At 40.0% G+C, this 22,860-nt stretch overlaps 1 protein-coding gene across 1 annotated transcript; it reads right to left on the reverse strand.

The window, feature by feature from the left end:
- Positions 1-1,019: 1,019 nt before the first annotated feature.
- On the reverse strand, positions 1,020-22,566 carry RAD21 (RAD21 cohesin complex component). Its single transcript, XM_083860581.1, has 14 exons — positions 22,488-22,566; positions 16,509-16,682; positions 15,001-15,130; positions 12,764-12,863; positions 11,667-11,773; positions 10,572-10,775; positions 9,981-10,106; positions 9,677-9,799; positions 7,816-8,039; positions 7,339-7,498; positions 6,843-6,994; positions 5,240-5,389; positions 4,703-4,786; positions 1,020-2,819 (listed from the first exon to the last, which is right to left on the reverse strand). The coding sequence occupies exons 2-14, from the start codon at positions 16,650-16,652 to the stop codon at positions 2,628-2,630; spliced, it is 1,896 nt and encodes a 631-aa protein (XP_083716707.1). The 5' UTR covers positions 16,653-16,682; positions 22,488-22,566; the 3' UTR covers positions 1,020-2,627.
- Between the last annotated feature and the right edge of the window lie 294 nt (positions 22,567-22,860).

Raw genomic sequence — 22,860 nt, forward strand, 5'->3', positions numbered from 1 at the left:
CCAGTGCTCTATCAACTTCCTTAGACCTCATTCAGCAGCTGATCAATGCATTAGCAAAAAGCCTCCTTTCCAAGAAATGCAAGCCTCTTGGTACTCCTTGCAGGCCATGGTCAGAACTAGTAACAAATCCTGTACGTGATGAAGCAGAGCTTGCATTCAGTGCCTCAGATCAGTGTCACCAGGCATACATTTGAGCTAAATCATCTTGAGTGTTAATCACAGTGGTGTAACAGAGACAAATCGGTGATAAAACTGTCCTAGATTATTGATAGAAGGAAAGCCAGAAAAACCAGAACAGCTTTCATCCTTGTCTGAGTGCCCAAATTCCCACACTTCTCTCTCACAGAGCTCGAACCAAAGGAATGAAAGCCGCTTTTCCAGTGCTGCACCTGCACACACACACTTGGGCTGGCTCAGCACAGGCCACCCTGCATCCCACAGGAATTCCAGCACACACGGGATGGGCCTGGCTGCTTCCACAGGTCACTCAAAAGCTCCTTGTGTGTGGAGCCCAGACTAAGTCAGCTCACTCAGCCTGGGTCAGTCAGAATTCACTGCCCCTATATATAAACTCTAGAGGTAACCACCTGACTCCAGGTGCTGCAGCCACAGGCTTGGACCCAAGTGCCTGGATATACCAGGAGCAATGTGCAACTTCAGAGGCACTGACATATATGCAGAGGCAATTCCAGAAGCAAGGGAACAGCAGAGCTAAAAGAATCCAAGCTGGATATGTTCTGGCATTCAGAAGGGATAGGCATGTAGATGAATCACATTTTATAGAGAGTCTCCTATAATTTTCCACACACACATTCCTAGCACAGAATCCTTGAACAAAAGCACAGTACAGCCAGTAGAGTAACACTTCCTTCCTAGTGGCAAGAAATCTATTTACATATTCAAGTTTAATCTTTTGAAGAGCTAAATCTTTCCATACCTAATACCAAAATAACCAATCTCTTAGTGCTCAGTCTCTCCTACATAAATGGGGGATGTTCAAACAACATACAGAGCTAATACATAACAGCTTATAACACAACTTTTATTAGAAAAGTTATACATAACAGCATCAACTATTTTCAAGAATATTAACCTTGAAAAGCAACAAAAACAGACTAAAAATGTGTAACAAGAAACTAATGACCTTTTCTATAATTAAACATTCACGTTATCTACAATGTCTCTTTTTACAAAGGGGAAAATTATGGTTTTACAGGCACATCATGTTGAAAATAAAGCTGCAGTAACTTTATACAATTAACTTTTTCAAGGATTATTAAAACATGGTCATTATGTAGTCTCAGAGTTTTTTAAACATTCACATAATTTTACAGTTGAGTATACACCGAAATTTCAGAGTCCCAAAATTATTTCACAAAAGTGCCAACATTAAAACCAGAACCTTCAGTGTGAATAATTTTGCCCTAAAAAAAGTTAAGACAGGTCTCCATAATCAACATATTCACATAATTTCTGGTGCTACCTGGTCTAACAGTAAAGCTTCATTCTTTAGAAATAAAATCAAACCGGATTTCTTTCGTAAAACTGATAAAACCTTTTGAACATGGGAGTGTACATTATCTGAAAAAATTGACACTAAAACCATAAATACATCCAAAGAGCCATTAATACACTACATAATTAAGTGGAATTGTGCCCATCTGTACTCTATATTCAAAATTTGTTGCCCTTTCGGTACAGGTGGTATCTGAATTTAGGAATTTTTCTTATTCTTACTGTCAGATGCCTGCTTAATAAAAAAATCAGATAATTTACAATCTAGAAGTTTGTTTTAAAAAGTCTGGAGTTTATATACAGCTCTAACAAACCTAAAGCATTATGATTTCTTAAATGGTTAAATGAAATTACTAGTTTTCATCTGTCACTTATTAACAGTAATTAGCCATTATCAGTAGTGGACCATAACAAGGTGATAAGTGAAAAGGAATGTTTCATCTAAAATGCTTCACATGTTCTGTCCTTTCATGTATCATGTAGAGGAAGTGCTTTCCACAGACACTCGTTTCCCCTTAGCATCAAGGGCTACAAAAATCTGACTGCAAAAATGCAGTGACACAGCAAGCTGACATATCAGGCACTACCTTTCATACTGGCAGCTTTAAGAGACCCACGGTATGCACAAAGATCTAGAGAAGGAGAGAGAAAACTACTACTATGAGAAGCAGACCGAACATTTCAGATGGGTTTGGCAACGTTTTCAATCAGACAACAGGTTGGCCATTCAGATTTACTTGTATAGGTTAAAAATATCTCTATTGAATCAACTAGTCAAATTATTGTAAGACATTTTCATTGATACTCAACATCACATGCACCAATATTGCACACATCTGCTCTGAGCTGCTAAAACAATCTTTATCTGGGCGCTTGAGACATCTGGTTTCTGCAGCTGGAACTCAAGTCACCCAACCCAGCCAGCAGTTTCACTAAAAAAATTTGAGTGGTAAAGTTAAAATACAAACCCCAAAACAACCCCAAGAGAAAACCAAGGACTTTATACAGACAATAAAATCTAAATTTTCTGCAATGATCTTGTGGGCCCTACGGACGGGGCAATTCACGCGCGCACGGGTGAGAGGAGCACTGGCTCTGCTCTAGGGAACCATTCAGATAATGTGGAACCTGGGACCAGGGGTGGCAATGATGTCACTGTAGGGCTCCTCCTGTGTCAGCTCTATAGCTTGCTGCTTCTTCAGTACCAGGAAACTGTAGAACTTTGCAGCTGCTTGTTTTCTGTTCGTATTTCTGCACAGCTCAAGCAAACTGATAGATTCTGCTCCAGTCTTAGCAAGAGCTCTCTGAAAAACACAACATTGATACCACAAATTAAATAGAGAACTACACAGAAACAACAAGGTTTCTTGGCAAGATTCTGTTTGTTGTCAATCCCAGGACACTGAGGGATTCAGAAGGATGGGAACATTACAACATGTACATGAAAATTTCTCTATGGATCTTAGCTAAATGAAACCTAGTAGGCTTCCCAGAGATGTGTGAAAAATCATTCTTGAATCTGCTGAATGTATTCCAGAAACACCATTGTAGAGCACAAGATTTTATTTCTGCAGCAACAGGTAATCAGTCTTTTTTGACTGCAGGACAATTTTTAGTTAATAGGAATTAAAAAAAAAAAAATCAAGTTTTATTTCTCAAAATAAATGTAATTTCAAAAATAATAAGGTAAGATTTCAAGAGCTTATGTTCTTCAGAAGGCACATAACTTTCCCAAGGTGAAAGCCTGTTTATTTCTAAAACTCCTCTGTCTTAAACTAAGTATCCAAAGTCACTTAGATTTTCTCAAAGTCTTGGCAAAAATATTTATCAAAAAAATCATGATAATACATGTTTTTGCTGGCCAGGACAACAATTGAAGTGTTCAATTTAAAGAAGAACTGTCTGCCCTGGAATGAATTTCAACGAGATGAAAAGATATTTTGGCTGACCAAACCAAATCACTTTACATTAAACAGATCTTAACTCCAAATCTCATTGCAGATTTAATCTTTCAGCCATCCAATGTATTACACTGGGTACATGGAAGAGAGAATTGAAAGAAGCCAGTTATGGCCAAAGAGAATTCTAAAGCTCTCATCAGAAACTGTGATAAAACATTCAGAGAGGAAAACATTACACATCACTACCAAGTCAACATTTGTATACTTCCAAAGTTATTTTTAAGCTATTTTTTATTTTATTCAGTTGTACTGATTTGGTCTGGGGCAGAGTTAATTTTCTTCACAACAGCTGATACGGTGCTATGTTTTGCATCAGGAAGGCTGGAGGTGCACAAGAAGCTGGGAGGGAACACAGCCAGGACAGCAGACCCTAACTGGCCAGAAGGATAATCCACACCACATGGAATCATGCTCTGCACTTAAAGCTGGCTCAGAGAAGAGGTGGGTGTGTGGCCTTTTGGGATGTGGCATTCAGTGACAGCCAAACCTCACGAGTTGCCGAAATGTTTAAGGGAACAAAGGAGCGACAAACCAGGCAGTCCAAGAATATGTGGAGGACAAGCACATAGACTGATAAGCAAAGGAACAGTTTGCACTTCAGGGTGAATACTGTGTGTTCAGCTATCGTATCAGAAAAAGCCTCTTTAGTTCCAGGGAGCAAGAATCCATCCCACAGAGAGATATCCGTCTCTGCAGACTGAAGCCACATGCTAGAAATCAGCCAAAGTCATGTTTCCAGGTTTTAAGAGATTCAGCTTCTCATGGCATGCAAGTTTTCAAACTAGCCTAGCCAGGAAGTAAATATCCTGCACAATGGTGTTATCCCTAGACCCTTACGGGGGTTTGCCTATAGACACAAAGCACAAAGTCAGAGGTGCTATGGCTTCATTAAAAATACAGTCGATCATTTTAAAATTTACATTTCTGGGAATCTTAGTTGCATACCAAGTGTGAACCTAAACATGGAAAAATATTTAAGTGAAAAATTTTAATTCAAATGTTCTTTTAACAATAAGTGACAATTATAAAAGTATAGATTGAATTTTAATACAGTTATTTGATATAGATTTGATCAACTACATGCGTTCTTCCCCCTTTAGGATAACTGGTATTTTAGGCTGTTACACTGACTGCAAAGAAAGGTCTTTCTTGACCTTTTAACTCAGCTAAAAGGAACAGTGGACACTCAAAAGCTACTTTAAGATAGAGCAAATGACCATGTGTACCTGAAGGCCATGAAGCATCTGTTGAGTCCTCTTGTTCCATCTCCTTTCCTCTTGATCCTGATCACCCCCTGTGCCATCCTCTTCCTGGAAGCAGGTGTAAAATGAAAGACATCAATGAAGTTTGTTGTTTGTTACCATAGGATATTAATACTGTAGCTAAGAGACAAGTTATCCCATTTGAGGACATGGCTGGTTTTCTTGCAAAAAGCTACTTTTTTCAAAGCACAAGGTATTTAAAATGAACCACACTATTAAGTTCAAAAGTTCTTATCTAAGGCATAATAAACATACAGAGTGGTTTAATCCAGCCATAGGTGAGAATAGGAGAACACTAATTCAAAACAGAATGCATATGTAATTTATAAAATTAAATAATATAAATATTATTAAATAGTCATGAACTAATTTGAGAATTAAATTTCCAAGGGCTATTAATAAGGACAGACGAGTTATTTCTTATGTCTTTTACTGAATCGACAGTCAAACATTCATCCAATTTTGGGAAACACACAAACTGATTCTAAACAGAGTTCTTACTTCTTCCTCCTCCTCTTCCTCTTTCTCCTTTTCCTTCTCTTTCTCTTTTTCTGGCAGAAGTTCTAGCTCTGGTATTAGCTGGCAGATGTTCTGGGGCTCCTCTGGAGGCATTTCTACAGGTGGTATTTCCAGCTGTTGTGATGGTGGGTGCTTTAAAAGCAAACAGTACAGTTAAACAAACAGTATCATTTTGTCAGTTTTACAATAGAATGACGGTGGTACCAACCAGTTTAATAAAATCCAAGTATCTAATATTAGCCATTTGTCAGAATTTTTCATTTCTGAAAACCAAAAGCAATTTTGTTTTGCTGTCCATACAAGTATTTTCAACCCTTTAGATTCTACTCAAACCAGAAATTATGACAGCACTGCAAAATAAAAAGGCTTTCCAGTAACTTCACTTACGCCACCATCCAAACTGCTGATCTCATTCCTTGGATTAGCACATGTAAATTTAAAATCCCACATCACCAGATGCAATACTACATGAACACACTTTAACTCACTGGAACTAGTCATCTTCAAAATATCAAAATGCTGTTTTCATCAGTACAAACATGAAGGAATTAAAACATTGGTACCTGCAAAGCTTCTGCAAATGTATTAATTACTTTAGTGCCGAAGTATATTCTCAAAAAAATATTTATGTCAAGAGGAAAATACAGAAAAGCAATTTAATGTGCTTTATGTAGACAGTTTTAATAAAATTAATACATGGTACTCTCCCCCTGAATCTATAAACAATTAAGTGCTTCCCAGTAAAGTTACACTGACACTGTTTCTACACACACCCTAAAATGGCTGAGCAACTTCTGATGTAGTCACACAGCAGGTATCCCCATGGGTTGTGCATGTTGCTAGAGGCCTGACCTGGCCTCTAAGATGATCACAGAATTCCCAACATCCCCAATCACACTGACTTAGCACAGTCAATTCCAGTTTCACCCCATGACATGGCCAAGAGGAGCAGCAGCTGCCACCCTGCTTAAACAAGATCATGTAACATCTAACAGCCTCATTCTACAGTGTTAGTCAAGGAACGCGAACAGTGAGGTTAAAAAACGCACAAACACGAGACACAGCATAAACCAGGACTGTTCTCACCACTCAAGCATTCAGAAAAATACCTTCCATTTTGCCTATTTCCTTTCTCTCCCCTTCAGAAACAGCATCACAGCTAATGTTCAAGTCTACTCACAATTCAACTAGGAAATCTCTCTGAAGTTTTTATTTGAATCCTTAGGCCTGGAACACTAGGGCTCTCTCAAAAGATGTTTATGCAGCTAACACTATCCTTGCTTCATGGAAGCTGCTCATATACACTTACCAAGCAGAACCTGATAAGCAATACACCAGACTCCTTGAAGACTTTTACTGGAGGAAATATTGTAATTTCTTTTTCCTACCAGCATTTTAAATGCTTCAGTAAGCTTTTCACCTAACAAAGGCACCAGAATGGATACCCAGAGACAAATGTTCTGATACTACTACAATGAATCTCAAAGGACCATCAAAAGCTAGGGCCTCAAATCTGTGTCATTTCCTACTCAAAGACACCGCCCACCTCTCACTCCCCATGAAACCACAGCAAAGGCTCACTCACGGGTAACACTGGCTCTGGCTCCACCTGCTGCAGTTTGCGTTTCACCCCGGTCTGAGCTGGCGGCGGCGGCATCACCGACTCATCCAGGTTGGTTCTGCTGCCTTCCATCATCGACTCCTGCAAACGGCTTGGTTCTTCCAGAATGGGCTCATCTGTATTCCATAAAAAAATCTCCTCTTAGATGCTTAAGAATGTAATTAGAAACCGTACCAAAATCCAACCTGCTGTTAGAATTGAGCACTCCCCAACAGCCCGCACTTTTAAACCACTGGTTCTAACAATTCCTAAACATCCCCTATTTCTAGGAAAAAAAAGTTATTTTATGTCACATAAATATGTTATTTTATGTATTGGTTGTACATCAAGCTAAACAAACTAAACAACCATTACAAAGCTCATAGCTTCATACATAATCTTTGATGACTTAATACAAAGCACAGATAAAAGAGAAAAAAAATGCTCCAAGAGAACGCAGAGCATCTTTGATAAGACAAACCGATGACATCTCGTTGCTGCTGTTGCTGCTGCTGCTCCTCTCTGGGAACCTCTGGGTTTTCAAAGTCTTTAAGGAACTCATCAAGATTGTCAGCTTCTCCACCTTTCCTCCTCTTTCTCAGGTCTTCTGGTACCAGAGGTGTAAGACAGCGAGTAAAGAGCTACAGAGGAAAAGTTACATTATTCACTATTGCAGTTTTCAGTGTCCTTTTACTTCATTATGGATCAAGTAATTATGGGCTATCTTTCTCAGTTTTTAAGCTCCTCTGCAACAGTACTATCTTCTAAAAAATAATTTATTTTTGTAATTAATAACACCAACGTTTAAAATATTTACCTTAGTTATTTTAATATGTTTTTTTCTTCCAATTATGAATACTGCCATCACTGTATCAATATTTATATGCTGATGTTTGCTATACATGAGGCACAATCCTGAATATAGTCCATTTAAAAGGAACTTGCACAAAAACATTACCTTCAGTAGCCTGTTATTCCACAAAGGCTGTGCAGGCAGAGAGAAAAGCTTTTCAACTCCACCAGTTTCTTTCCACATCATCAATTTCTTAGTAGGAGGTGCCAAATCCAAAGTAGTAACAATATCAGAGTAGTCACTTAATTGGGCTCGAATAGTCTTGCTGTCCAGTTCTTTCACACTGTCCACAATCAGCTTTCTCTTCCTCTTTGCTTTGGTTTCCTTGACTGTTGAGATTTTTAGCAAGCAATGAAGGTTAGCTCAAAGAGGTACCATGCTGTAAAAGAATCCTGCAAGTTTTCTCTATAGGTCTTACCTGCCCACATATAAAGCTGCCTCAAGAATCTAAGGCAACACTAGCTTTGGGAGAACTAAAACCTATGTGTAATATAAAATGTCAAATACTATGAATGCTGTCCCATAACCTACAAATTCTTCTGTGAATTTCAATCTACCTAAGCCTCAATGTCCTCAGCTGCACATGCCTCTCTCCCATGGCTTGCTCGTTAGGCTGGTGCAAACACTGGCCACCGAGTTGAACAGAGGATGGAGCATCTCTCTTATGAGGAAAGGCTGAGAGATTTGGGGTTGTCCAGCCTGGAGAAAAGGGAACTCTGGGGTGACCTAATTGTGGCCTTCCAGTAGCTGAAGGGAGTCTACAAGGAAGATGGAGGAGACTTCTTACAAAGACATGCAGTGACAGGGTAAGGGGGATGGCTGCCTAATGAGAGAGAGGTTCATTCTAGGTATTAGAAAGAACTTCTCTACTGTGAGTGTGGCAAGGCACTGGAACAGGTTGCTCAGCAAAGTTGTGGATGTCCCATCCTTGTCAGTGTTCAAAGCCAGGCCGGATGGAGCTCTGAGCAACTGGGTCTAGTGGAAGGTGTCCCTGCCCATGGCAAGAGAGTTGGAACTAGACCTTCATGATCCCTTTCAATCCCAGCCATTCTATGACTCTAATGACAGATTTAAAATACCACACCCACTTTTCCCCCTAAGCCCTACCTGAGCTTTGGTAGAGTTAATATGGGTGGTTGTTTTATCTGTAAACTTCTGACCCTGATCTAGGATAACATTACAGTGCTCACAGCCTGGTACCCTGCAGCAGACCCTGAGGCTCTGGCAAATGCTGTCTTTGCTGGTCCCAGCAGATGAGCTGCTCCCCTGCTGCCAGCCCGCCACGAGAGGGCAGTGCCAGGGCTCTCCCACTGCCCAAGCAGGGAATCAGGGCCTGGAGCTCAGTCTTTTATAAAAGCGTAGGACAAGCTACTTTCTTTACAGATACTAGTTTTTTAATAAAGTGGGAGTAAGTATATAATGAGCCAAATATCGTATCAGTTAAAATAAGCAAGTTTTTTGCACTAAAGAAAAAGACAAGGAAAACCCCTACTTAGCAGAAATTCAAATACAGAAGTGCACCTCCTGAAATCAGCCATTCATTAAAGCTACCAATCACTAGAACAGCACTTGTTCTCAGTGTAAACAGTCGCTCCTGCCCTTCAAACACAGCCTATCAAGAACTGTGCTGCACTACAGATACTGCATTAGAATTAAAGACGTGCTGAGCACCATTCCAACTTGGTGCATTTCAACCAGCCTGTTTATCTAAAGCTACAGTATCATGCTGTTACACGCCCTGACTGCAGAAACTACAAACTAGTATTCTTTGACACCATCCGTGTAAGCTACCTCTCTGAAAAGTAGAGGGCTACTATTAGAATAAAAATAATTCAGCACTTGACCTCTGGTTTCTCTCCCAAGTGAGCAGCAGAGTCAGCAGCAGCGCTAGACATTCATTTCCATTCCATCAAGCTAAGGTGGTCTCTGACAAACGGTGTAAAATCCTCCCCAACAGCTCACTCACCAGTTATGTCAATAGGCTCCAGAGCAAAAGCTTCCTCTTCATTGGGAACAAGTGTTGTCTGGTCAGTCATGGTCGGTAAGGGCTCCACCGGATCCACTGAGTCCGGGCTGTCCGGGCCTCCCACTGCCAATCAAAACGAGAACCTCGCACCAGGTCAAAACATTAACAGCCTCTGCTGCCCCTTCCAGCCCCTCCTCCACACCTTCACATTGCACACTTCTGAGCTTAGTATGCTTTTAAAGAATTAGAATCCAAACTACATGAGCTGAAAGTAATTCTAGGTCTGGTCCTGGATCATACTCACTTGATACATTATCATCATCATCCATATCATCGTGCGGAGGCTGCTCTGGCATCATCACTCCACTTTCTGAGAGTGCAGGTGGGTCATCAAAAATACCACCATCATTATTACTGAGAAGTTTGTCATCTGAAGGAACCATACGAAAGAATCAGTTTTGCATCCACAAATTAATAAAATAAGTATAGACAAATTTACAAAGAAGTACAGACAAGTTTATTACAACACAGATGAAGACAGTGTACAAGTTGGAAACCAGTACTTTCAATGCTGACAGAAGAAAGTAGCAGTGCTCTTTCAAGGGGGATCTCAGCTCTAATTCTGAGCTTACAGATAACCTTTATTATAATCTACTTGCCACACAATTGCATTGTACATCTAATTTTTTAAAACTTTGTTTTAAATACGCCAACACTTAATATGCTGTGAGTCATCTATACTGCTGTAGTACTCACAAACCAGAATTCCACTGTACAAGGCATAACTTTGACAGGGATCTTGGCAACAAAGGAAACAACTTCCTCTCATCTACCCAAGAAATAATTAATTAAGGCAGGAGGTAGGATAGAGGAAATACAAATTTCTCAAACTTACCCAATATTCCACCATCATTTCCTTCTCCAAAATTATCATCTTTGTATTGGTCTTCATATTCCAGGTGATTAGATTTCTCATTGAGGTGACTGGTGCTCTGTTCAGGTTCCAGTAGGAGGTTGGAAGCACTGGTGCTCACCAGCATGTCATCCTCAAATGCACTACCCTCTCTCATCATCTCACGATCATCCATCCCAAAGTCACCTGCAAGAATACAATTGCACTGCTCTAAGTGCTAGAAAACCAAGATGCAAGAGACCCACCTAACTGATCAACAAAGGCCCATGTGTCAGACCAAACTTTAATTTAATGTATCCTATCTGCAGAGTTAATGACAAGATGTAAGGAACTGTGCCCAGCAATAACATAGTTATTTTTATAATTGTTTGAATAGTATTTTTTTGCTATCTCTTTTTATTATATTTATTTGAATTGATATTAGCCAGATCCTACTAAACTTTATCTGCACAGAAACCAAAGAATTCAATGGAATTCAAAGATGTTTTGCCTTATGCCTCGAGGCTGGGCTTCAAGTACCCATTGGGAACGAATCAATAGCCAGTCAACATCATTCCTAGATTACTCCTTCAAAACAATTACTGATTTATGGATTACAATACTGTACGTTGGGAACCATATATTCAAATAAAACTGTCTTTAGGCTTTGATTCAGATGTTAGAACACTGTCCTTGAAAAGATACATAAAGTAGCAAACTCATCACCAGGGACTGATTCAGCTTTAGAAATCTCCCAATGGTTTCTGACTGAGAGCATGCTAAGATTAAATCAACAGCTCACTTCATATTCACACTACATTTTTAAAATTATAACTGTTACAGTACTTCAATGATTAACTTGACTGAATATTCTTTAGCTTTTCTTTCTACCTATTCTAGGCAGCTAGCAGTTTGCTGAGCATTAGAGGGCAGACTTTCTGGAAAAACTGACATGAACAAACTAAAAATCATAAAAACCTGTAGCATGTTTGATCTAATTTATTTAGTGCTTATTGGGCATTCCATAGTAATTGCAAAACCGTATCTTACAATAACTGAAATTAGCTAGTAACACATTATAACACATGAGATCTTTACCAAAGTCATTATCCTGGAGGATACTGATGTTGCCTACTTCTTCTCTCATTGTAATTTCTTCCACTCTACTCTGGTTCAAACTGAACTGCTGAGCCACATCAATATCACTTAAACAAACAGAAGGCAATTATTAAAAATCTCATTAAAAAATGAACAACAAATAAAGCCTGCTAAAATAAACATGACATTATCCAGTAAAAAGCAATTTTACGTTCAAGCCAATTATTGAAAAAAATAACGGTGAACACTGAATAGAAACTACTACTTAAAGCAGTGAGACCATTAATGGTTCAAACCTATCATCCAAATTGCATTAGCTTCTGGGAAATGTATCAGTAACCTCTCTTAGTCCTTGCTGTGTTTGGATTACTAATTTCTAAGGACAAATTAACAATTAAGAAAAACCTTCTACCTCTTCAACTTCAAAAGCTATTAATATAGTTTATCAAACACTATATTTTGCACCACTACCAAGTTAACATCCTTTGTGGTATATTAAGGTACATTTCTTATAAATACACAAAATTTTATGTAGTTTCAAATTAGCATATACTCTAATTTGAATTTAAACTAAATTGAACACTAAGTAAATTGTATTCTAGAAATTCCCTTATGAATAACTAAGAAAAAAACAAACAAACAAACAAACCCACAAACATCTGTTTTTTAAAGACTAAGAACTATTCAGGTTGTATACTTGTTATATGTACAAGTAACCCGTAAGTATTAAGAACTTGGAAGAATTAAAAGTGCCACTTCAAAAGGTCAACGACATTTCCATAAAACTAATCTTGTCTAACCAAAGGATGTATGTGATGTAGGGTGCCTTGCATAGAAGAAAAAGAAAGTTACAACAGGTATCTGAGTTTTTCAAAAGCTCCTGTAAGGACAGCTTTAACCTCAGTTGAAGTCAATGCTTCTAACTTACAATCAACACAAAGATGACTGCACACTTCCTTATTGAAAGACCTAATAATAGAAGTTACCTACAGACTTTTTTTTCTACATTTAGCAATGAGTTAGCTGTTTAAAACTAAGTTCTCTTCAACTAAAAACAAGTACCATTTTCATGGAAATGAAAAAAAACCCAAGCTTACTCTAGATCAGGAAGTGGTTGGTCAAAATCGTGGAACTCCTCAGGTAAGGTAATAGCATTGTAAGCAGCCTCTCTGTTTTCCTCAGGCAAATCAACAACTCCTGCAAAGAACACCCAGACATGAGTTCCCATTGCTTACAAGGACAGCATTTTTCACCATGCCATTAGCATTTCCTCTCTGCATGAGCCTACTGTCTTTAAATTTGTTGAACTGATGCTGAGACACCTACAAAGAAACCTTAGATAATGCTAGTAATTGAAATTCAAACTAAATTCTAAACATATATCATCCTCCCTTGCAGTGTCTGTATAACACCAGTAGCCTGAAATCAATCAGTAATGTTGGTGTGGCACAGGCATCCTGTGTTTCACAGCATCACAGGTACCTGCTCCAAAATAATTTTATCATGCCCAGTATGAGCTGCAGGGTTCTACATTACAGCAGCAGCACAGTGTGACTACTTTGCTACTGGTCCTTTATTCAGTTCCATCAGCTCCAGAAGCTCTGGAACAGTACTGATTGCACTTGGGGTCACTAACTCCTAGGCTTCTGCACATGAAAGAGCTGTATTACCAAAACCACACACATACCTTTTCTTACCCTCCAGAGATGCTTACTCTTATTCAGCAGGCATTCTCAGAGCATGACTATCAGATTGGGCATCACAAAACCAGTGCCAGTGGTTGGTCCCTCTCTTTTGTTCAAAGTCTTGAAAGGTCAGGGCACTTGAAAGTGCATGGGAAATGCAGGTTCAATTCCTTCTGTAACTTGCAGAAGATTTGAGCTCTATGCTCTGCCTTCTGACCCACACATACAACACAAGCAATTCTGAGGTACAGATACTTCAAAAACACTCTGCTCACTGCGCTCCCCTCTGCAATGAATAATCAAAGAACCACTGTCCACAGAGACCAAGAACAAGCATGAGTATGTAGCTTATTCATCACTATACTTGACTAGGAATGAAGAAATCTAGTCCATCCTTTCAGGGCTGTTCAATATTTTACTTGTCTGCTGCTTAAAATGAAACGTGTAAATGATTCTCAGAACAGAAAGACTCAATGCATAAGGCACAAAGCTGATAAACTGAAAATAAAAGACCAGTGCCTCAGCTTCTGTGAGGCCAGCATGCCACTTTTTGTAAATCTTGATTTCAAGGTGCTTCACCTTTGACATGCACTCTGTTAGGAGAAGTAAAATTGAGAAAACAGATTGCCTTGTGATATTAAAATAAATTGATGTTCTTATCACCCAGGGAATTTAAACATAGTAGTAAACAAAATTTAGCAACAGTCAACAAATTCCTACTGAAAGCTAAATAAAATTCAGTACTTGAATTCAATGCCTGAATCACAACCTAGATCAGGAAATGAAGATAAAAGCATGACATATCTTAACTTTTCTCAAGTTACTGCTGCACTGGCTTTCAAGAGTTGCTTTTTTAAAAAACAAAAAGCCACTCTCAAGTTCAGCTTTTAAACCTATTGCACTCATCAACTTAAAAAGGTAGAATATGATTTGGCAGCTGTTAGCATCCAGCAGCATCACTGCCAGAGCTACACTTCAGCAGAGAAAAAGTTCCCCGGGCCAAAATTAAAGAAAAGTATCCTTAAAGTATCTTTAAGGCCATGAAAGAATGAAAGCTGAACAATTAATGGATGGATGGATGGAAAAGTAAATTCAGGTATTAATATGGCACCCCATCTTCGTGGGAGATATTTAAGCAAGCAACTGTAGAGGGAGAAATTACGTTGCAAACGTACAAAAGGAAAACTATCTTTGATGCATTACACATCACAGTTCACATTATTTGCAGAAACGAAAATGTGAAAGTGGCAAAAACACAGCTTACTTTCATGTTTCTTTTGTACCTCATAGCAAAAGAATCCTCACCCTTGATGGAAACCAGTCCCCTTCTGTGCTTCTATTCAGTAGGGGACTGGCCTTTTTCAGACAGAAGGTTAAGACCATGCAGTGTTTCTCCATTTAACATCATACACCAGCAACAGCCAAAATCTTAAATGGGATTTTACTGAATCAGCATCAATAGAAATTTTTGTTCAGAATTCAGTTAAAAGATGTTCTTCAGCAGACAACTCAGCCAGCTGCAATAATTACTTCTCCTATAACCTATACCTTTATAATTACACAGACATAAGAAGGCAGAATTCTGTGCCTTCTCACTAAATACATTTAGCAATGTAACTTGTCACAGAGCATTAGATAAAGACAGATACCTGGACGAAAAGCCATCTTAATCTTAATGAAAGCCTCATTACAGTCTGCAAGAAGATATTTTGCTTTCCTGTGGTAGATTCTAACAACGCCTAGTAAAAGATGTCCTGAGGTTCGAAGTGCCATCTTCACCTAAAAACACATTGCACAATCAGTAAATTAGATGTATCCACACTCTTCCGTTAAATGACACCTCAGTCAGCTTAACATGAATTTTCTCAATAAAATCAAATATGCAAAACAAGTATAAAAATCAGCAGAAATCTGAAGAAACAAAGAATGCAATGTTTACAGTTCAAGATGATACACTATTACATTATCTATAGATGAACTAGCAAATATCACTAAATTAATAGCAGCTCACTCCAGGAATTCCCAAATTCTGCTCTGTCTAGTTAAAAAATAAGTGACAAAGCCTATTTTTACCACAGTTCCTTTTCTACCACCTTTGCTACTTCAGTTGTGGAAAAAGTGAAAAATGCAAAAAGTTGAAGAGCCATAAATAGTGATTTGGTTAAGTAAAATCTGGTTAAAAACTGTTAGCTACCTCTCCACTTCTGTCCTGCAGTTAAAAAGAAAATCTGAGAGAAACAGTGAAGATGTGGAGTGCCCATAAACAAGCACTGTGCCACACTAAAACAATTTAAAGTTCCTTTCCTCTTCAATCTCATTGCTTTACTATGTAATGAATTATCTACTGTGGGAACATGAAACTGAAAAAAAGCAATTCACAGAAGGACTCTTCTTTAAGTATTTTAGGCTGAAAGAGCATGAAATTTGTATTGAATGGTACATGGTATAATTGTCTCACAGAAAGACTAAGCCATACAGGATTTAACATCAACCTGTAAGAATTCAAAATTTTTATTTCCTTCACTGTCTTTTAAATATTTCAGCTAATGAACTGTTACACAAAGTTAAATACATGAAGAACTGCCTATTAGTCTCTCCTTTCTCTAAAAAATGCTCCAGCTCACTTGTGAGTCTATGAACATTATCTTCTTCCTAAATCCTTCCAAAAGTGATAATGAAGCAAATCAGTATTCTAGAAGAGTAAGCATCTCTGTGACTGTACAACACACTTTTTGCTTACACTCAGCAGTTCTTCTAAAATCTAGAGTAGCATTATAAAACCTCTTAACATTTGTATCAACCAAAATAAAAGTCAAATAAATTTTGTTTTGTTTTCAAGTAGTTGTTTTTTTATAAGACATTGACATCTGTTAAGTGATAAAAGTCACAACTGTACCATCAGTTCTAAGGTGAAAAATTTCATTGTCATGAGTAGTAGAGGGGAAGAAAAAAAAAAAGTAAAAACATCAAGCTACTTAAAATTTCCTCCCATTTCACAATAGAGTATTTCACATCTAAACAGACCTTGCCACCCTTTAAAATAGCAACATTAAGAACTTATTTACTTCAGTGACCCAAATATTAATTACCAGCAGTACACTCAAGTTCTTTTCAGTACCTGTTACAAGGTAACAAGACACTAGTGTAAAACAGATACCTTTGGGGAAATGATGCTCTCCACGCTGCTCTCCAGGTTACATTCAAACACATGGGCTTTGGTCAGCTTCTTATCCCAGTGGGCCGCCAGCCAGATTTTGGCCAGCGGCCCACGTTTGCTCAGGACAAAGTGGGCATAAAACATGGTCCCAGATGTCTAAAACAAAGTGCAAACCTGTAAAGAGAAAGGCAAATATTTCTTTACACATCTTTTATTTTATGAGGAACATCCTTGTAAACACTCCCCTTATCCTCAGAAAAAGTGCATGTTTGATTTTCAACCACTGAGGTCAGACTATTTGTTTAGTATGTTTAAGAAGTCAACACTTACAAATGGCGTCCATGTAACAGCAGATATATATATTTATTACAGAAGAATTATAAAGCAGAAATAATACCCACTAAGAGCCACACACACAACTTAGGAATGTTTACCATCCCTCAAGAAAAAATAATCCTGAATCTTTTTACCTTCAGTGTAATGATACCAAACTCTCCTAAGGCAAAGAAGCACATCTCAGCTTTCACTCCACTGTAGTTTTCTACGACTTCCATTTCTTTCTACTTTTAATTCAGTAGCTACTACTCTACTATACCAGTATATATTGTACACTGTTCCACTAAAAGATTCACCTTTATAAAATATACAGCCCCAAATCTTTCTGGACTTCACTATAATTTCCTAAACAGGAAGTACCACTGTGTCTTCATTTCTGAACAGACCGTTCTCCATTTCATTTTTTTTTTAATGAAATGTTGATAAAAGTAGTGAGAAAACTGACTGCATTATTTCAAACTTCCTTAAGATTCCATTTTCTTTCTCCTTCACTAGGAAAAAAAAAAAGACACTCTTATCTATTTATCTAGTAACTACTTTGTTAGGACTAATAAGATGCCAACACATCAAACCATGGGGAATCAGAACAGCACGATGTCTTATGATCTAAACAAGCCAGTTCCATGCATGAGGTAAGCATATGATTCAGTTAATTACAAGTAGAGGGGAAAAAAAAGTTTGCTTTAAAAAAGTAGAAGAATCTCCACAGTTGTTCCAGTAGTTTCTATAACCCAGGAAAATGAATCAAAAGAGAAGAACGAGAAAGGCAAAAAAAGTGTATTTCAGTTTTTACCTCCTCTACACCTACAGAAAAACTGCCAGGGGAAGCACAGCAAGTAACAATTGTTACTGCTAGAAATTTAAGTACAGGGGCAAGAGAAGCCCTGACATTACTTGTTCAGTGGAAATAAAGCCAACTTCTAGACATCTGGGTAACAAATGAAAAAATGTACATCTCAAAGTTTAGTCCAAGAATTTTTTTTTTCCATTCTGAGAGTTGCATAACAGAACTGATTATCAAGCTACTCTCTTAATGACAGACTGGCCACCAATTCCATCCATAACCAAAACAGTGGAGAGGATTTAAAGGAAATAAAGGTCCCGTTCAGCTTAAACTCAAATTAATTCAGTATACAGAATTAAAACTACTCTTAGGAGTGAAGTTAATAGCTTTTAGTCACAATGAAGCTGCAAAGTGACAAAAGGTTAAAATGTCATTTTTATTTGTTGAGATTGTGTGAGGGCTAAGGACAGCACTGCACAAAGATGGACATGAGCAGGTTTTTCCAGGAAGCACAATTAAATAAATTTTGGATAAACATTATCCAAAGGAAGGTATTCTACTTTTTTGCCCCTCAGGATTTTTTGAAAGACATCATAAGGCCAGGAGAGAATTCAATCCTTGCATATTTTGAAGGCCTCAGTATTTTTGTATATGCAGAGACATAATTTTCCAGCAGACCATTTTGGTATCTTGAGTTGCTACCACAACTGTGCAACAGTAAGCCTGAATTACCCCTGAACATGAGGAATAGGGGAAAACACAGAGTAAACAAAACCACTTGTATTACTCCTTTAAAAGCATCCAACAACTGTTGCAAAAGAATGTACTTTGATTAGTGGAGTTTGGCACAATTATTAAAACAGATATCATGGGTTTCACAAAACTTTAAACATACAGTTAACTGAAAATATACTTTAAGTTTCCTGTTAAATGTGAAACTCACTACTTGGACAATGTGGACAAAAACAATTTATCAATCACTTTAAATCTGTTTCTCTTCATCCATCACTGAAGCCTTGCCATACTGAAATACATGAAGGGAAACAGTGACAATCACACTACAGATAGTTTTAGTGTGCTTCAATCTGAACTGTCCTTAACCAACAATGATACTATTACCTAAAGCAACAATTTCCTGTCACATGAGCCCCTGTCACTTCCAAATTCCAGCAGATGTTCTGCAGGCAATAACTGGGTTACAGCAACTGTACAAAGCCCACCTTTGCAGTTCAGCTGTTCAGCACCTCAGCTCTTCAAAGCCGGCCCCAAAGGCTGCTCCTGCTTTCTCCAGGTTTTTTTTTTTTTCTTTCTTTTCAAATACTCCCTTTTCTGCATTTCAGACTTTTTGTCTGATCTTTAATTCATAGCACAGTATGTTGATGCAGTGGCATAAAAGAAGAAATAGATTTTCTGGCATAATTTGAGACTGGGATGAATGTTAAAGGAACCAAGAGTTCTGGAAGTGGCAGGGTGCTCAGGCAGACACACAGAATATGTCATTGGCTGAAAAAGCAACTCCTAAGAATCCACAAAAGAAAAAGGGTAGCTGATGTGTCTTAAAAAGCTTGTAAGGTAAAATATAACTGTCAGGTTTTGAAATTGACTGGATATGAAACAGGACCATAAAACTTGCTATGAACCCAGGCATTTTTGTGTCTTGCTTGCATTCCTCTAAGGCAAAAAAGAATAAGTACTCACACAAGGCCAGAAAGGGCCAAATCCTGATCTTGCCAAATCAACCTTTTAAAATACCTGAAACTTTATTGTCATTAACTTCGAATTTGCTTCAATGTGCCACAATTGTTCTCAGGTTTTCTATGCCTAATTTGGTCAACAATTCCACAATTTAAAAAATACATTCTTCCTATAGAAGTGTAAAAAAACGCTCTACTACACACGAAGTAAGTGAAACATAAAGCCGAACTAATGTAATACTGGTTATATACAGGGTCTAATCCAGAATGTGCTTGTTTTATTCTCTTATCTGAGACTTTGGTAATTGCCCCTTCCAAAGTAGCACTAAAAATTTTGGTAGATGGTAACTATGAGCTTCATCTTAACCCTCAACTTACATATACTTCATCCTAAAATCCTTCTTCAGCTTAGAATGGCTAACTAGCTAACCTCTGAAGAGCATCCTGGCATAGCTAGTCCCATCCTTCAAGGCATGCAGAAAGCTGCTTAATGAACTAAGAGTTGACAACACAGAACGCTCACCATATTTTGATTCGCCTGTGGCTCACTCTATCTCACTTGTCAGCTGCCCTCCCTAGGTTAGGTTACGTACACACACACACACACACCAGGACACAACTAAAGTTCAGTCTTCTATTTTTTTACTGTCACCTGCTTTTGTTCCTTGTAAAGCTGGTCCAAAACCACAGCCATACACAGATGAGCAGACAACTTCCACACTACAGTTAAAGAAATCAGCCAGTCATTTTAATCCATTTGTCCTCATGCTATCCTTCAATTTCCCTTCTCTGCTGGTTTCCCCCACCCGCACAGTCTCCTCCTATGCTGTTTCTCTTTTGCTAAGCCCAGGCAGCCCTGGGTGACCTGGGGAAGAGTGAGATCACCCTGTGCACCTGCAGGAGCCTGAGCTGGCCCTACCAGACCTCAGAAGTGCAGAAGAACTACCCTGATCCTGCAACTGTACTTTGGATTCTTCAACTTTAACTCATATACCTTCACTCTCCAGTCCTTCCTACATGACTACACTTCTCACCTGTGGGCCCTCACTAGCACTGCCTCCCTGGTACCACACTGAACACCTGGTGCCACTGAAAAAAAATTCATCACAAACTCCACTAACATCACCTTACAGTTCCGTGCCTCTTTTCATCACTACCTTATCTGATCTCCTTCCTTCAACCGCTTTTATAATTGTCTGGTTAATCCACATTTGTCTGAATTTTAATATATTTCTTTGTGGCACCTGCAGCTTCACTAAAGTTCAGTGTCAAGTCACCTTAATTTTTTATGTTCACAAAAAATCAATTACTGAAAAAGATGAAATTGAACTAGTTCAACTTGACATATTCTTGCTAACCAGACACAGCATTTTCCATTTGTCTCCAGGTCTTGTTTTTTGCATTAACAATTCTTCAGAAACTCTCTGGCTGAGGTTGCACTGCCAGGTCTATTAATTACTCAGAGCACCCCACTCCGTTACAGGAACTGCACTTGCTGTTCTCCAGTTACACCACACCACACACCTACACGATCCGATGGGGGCAGCGCCCCGCTAAGGTTACCAATTCAAAAGGCAGAGCACTCACAGTACCGTAGGGAGCTGGAGATGACTGAACCCTGTGAGCACTGCTGTCCTCCTCCCTCAATTCCACACTCAGGCCTGACCCTCAGCGGGTATCCTGCCCTTGCCTCTACATTCAGAATGCTCAACCAGTAGGGAAGAAATCTTTTTAATTTAAGGCCCTGTCTCCATTATCCCAACCTATTTTGTGCAATTCCAGATCGTGTCAAACTAATAAACTTGCAGAAACCATGTACTAACGCACTCTTTAAAGATATGTAAGTTGAACAGAATTCCTCATGTTAGTTCATCTTTTACAATTGTTATTTCTCTGCACTGTTCATCCAAAGAGCCCATATATAAAAAACTTCTTAACATTTTACCTTTAAGAAGTTAAACTAATGTGGTAACTAAAGCAAATACTCTAATTTCTGCGGGAAATCCCACGGTATAAGCAAGACATGATTAATTTGTGGGGTAATTTAAGTTTATTGTAGGTCTCACTAACTTCTTGCTCCTCCTTTTACTACCCTCCATCACACCTACTTCCTCTCTAGTTAAAAGTTTAGATGAGTGGGCTTTGCTTTCCCAAGTTTTGTAATATGTCAAATATTTACAAAGGAATCTTCATAAAATAAAAGAGAAACCTGGCCCTACTAATACTTTGGTGTCCTCCAGTTTTGATAATACAAGTTTTACTGAGTAAGAGGAAAGCGTGTTTATTACTCACATTTGCACAATGTGGGCCTAAATGGCAACTACTCCAAATTTACAGTAGTTTATGTGTCTAAATTTAAAGAAAATCCATTTTCAATGAAATATGGCAATAAGTAACAGTGACCGCAAGTTTCCCTCGTTTTTAATAAAAACACAAGGCCCTGTTTTACATAACAGAAGCGTTTCTAAACAGGATGAGAGAAACCTTAAAAACGATAAGGCGATTTCTAACAGCGTCCATAAGAGCAAGACCTTGCTTGTTCAAAAGGCTCGCATTTTTAAAGGGCCCTTTTACTTGCAGCTGAACAGCCACAGCGTCCAGAAGGCAGTTCATTGCCAACACTCAGCACCCTGCCCCATCCACAGCACAGAGAAAAAATCGCACTTAAAAAACACAACCCTGGCAAACGAAACTTTGCTCGTGTCTTTCCAGCAGCCTGGCTGTCCGTTTAGCGAACTCACGGCCGGGGGGGGGGGGGGGGATCTGTTACACGGCGGCGGCCGCCGGGCCTGCCCCCGGCTCCCCCGGGCCTGCCCCCGGCTCCCGAGGCTGCCCGGTGACCAGGCTCCCCCGGGCAGGTCCCTGCGGACCCGCTCCAGGTGCGCACACCGCGCCCCCGCAGCTCCCCCACCGCCCCGGCCGCGCTCCCCCCGGGCCCTGCCCGTGCCGCCGCCCGGCCTCGCCTCGGATGGCCCCGCACACCCGGCCCCGCGCAGGTCCCGGCCCCGCGCTGCCCTTCCCGGGGAGCCCCGGGTGTCGCGGCGCACCAGGCGGGTCCTCCCCGGCTGAAAAGCCGGCTCCGAGCACGGCCGCGGCACCTGAGAGCCGGGCTGGCTGCGGCCGGGCCCCGCCGGGCCCCTTGGGGCGGCCGGAGCCGCTCCTTACCCTGCGCCGGGCCCGGGGACCGCTCGCCGCTCCTGCCGAGCCGAGCCGGGCCGAGCCCGAGCCGAGCGGCGCCGAACCGAACCGAAGCCGAGCCGAAGCCGAGCCGGGCCGGGCCGAGCGGAGCGGAAGCGGAGCCGAGCGGAGCCGAGCCGCTCGCCCGAGCGAACAAGATGGCGGCCGCGGCCCTTCCTGCGCGCGAAGGCGCCGTTCAAACCGCAGGATGTTTACGGTCAAATTCCCCGGGCCCGGGCCCGCCACTGCGCCTGCGCGCGGCCCCGGGGGCGGGGCCTCGGCGGGGCGGGGCAGCTGCGCATGCGCGGTTGCCATGGCGAGCTGCCGGGCTGTGAGGCCGGCGTTATGCCTTAAGTGCGCT

This window comes from Zosterops lateralis (genome assembly GCF_965231275.1).
Source record: "Zosterops lateralis genome assembly, chromosome: 1".
Taxonomy (NCBI): domain Eukaryota; kingdom Metazoa; phylum Chordata; class Aves; order Passeriformes; family Zosteropidae; genus Zosterops; species Zosterops lateralis.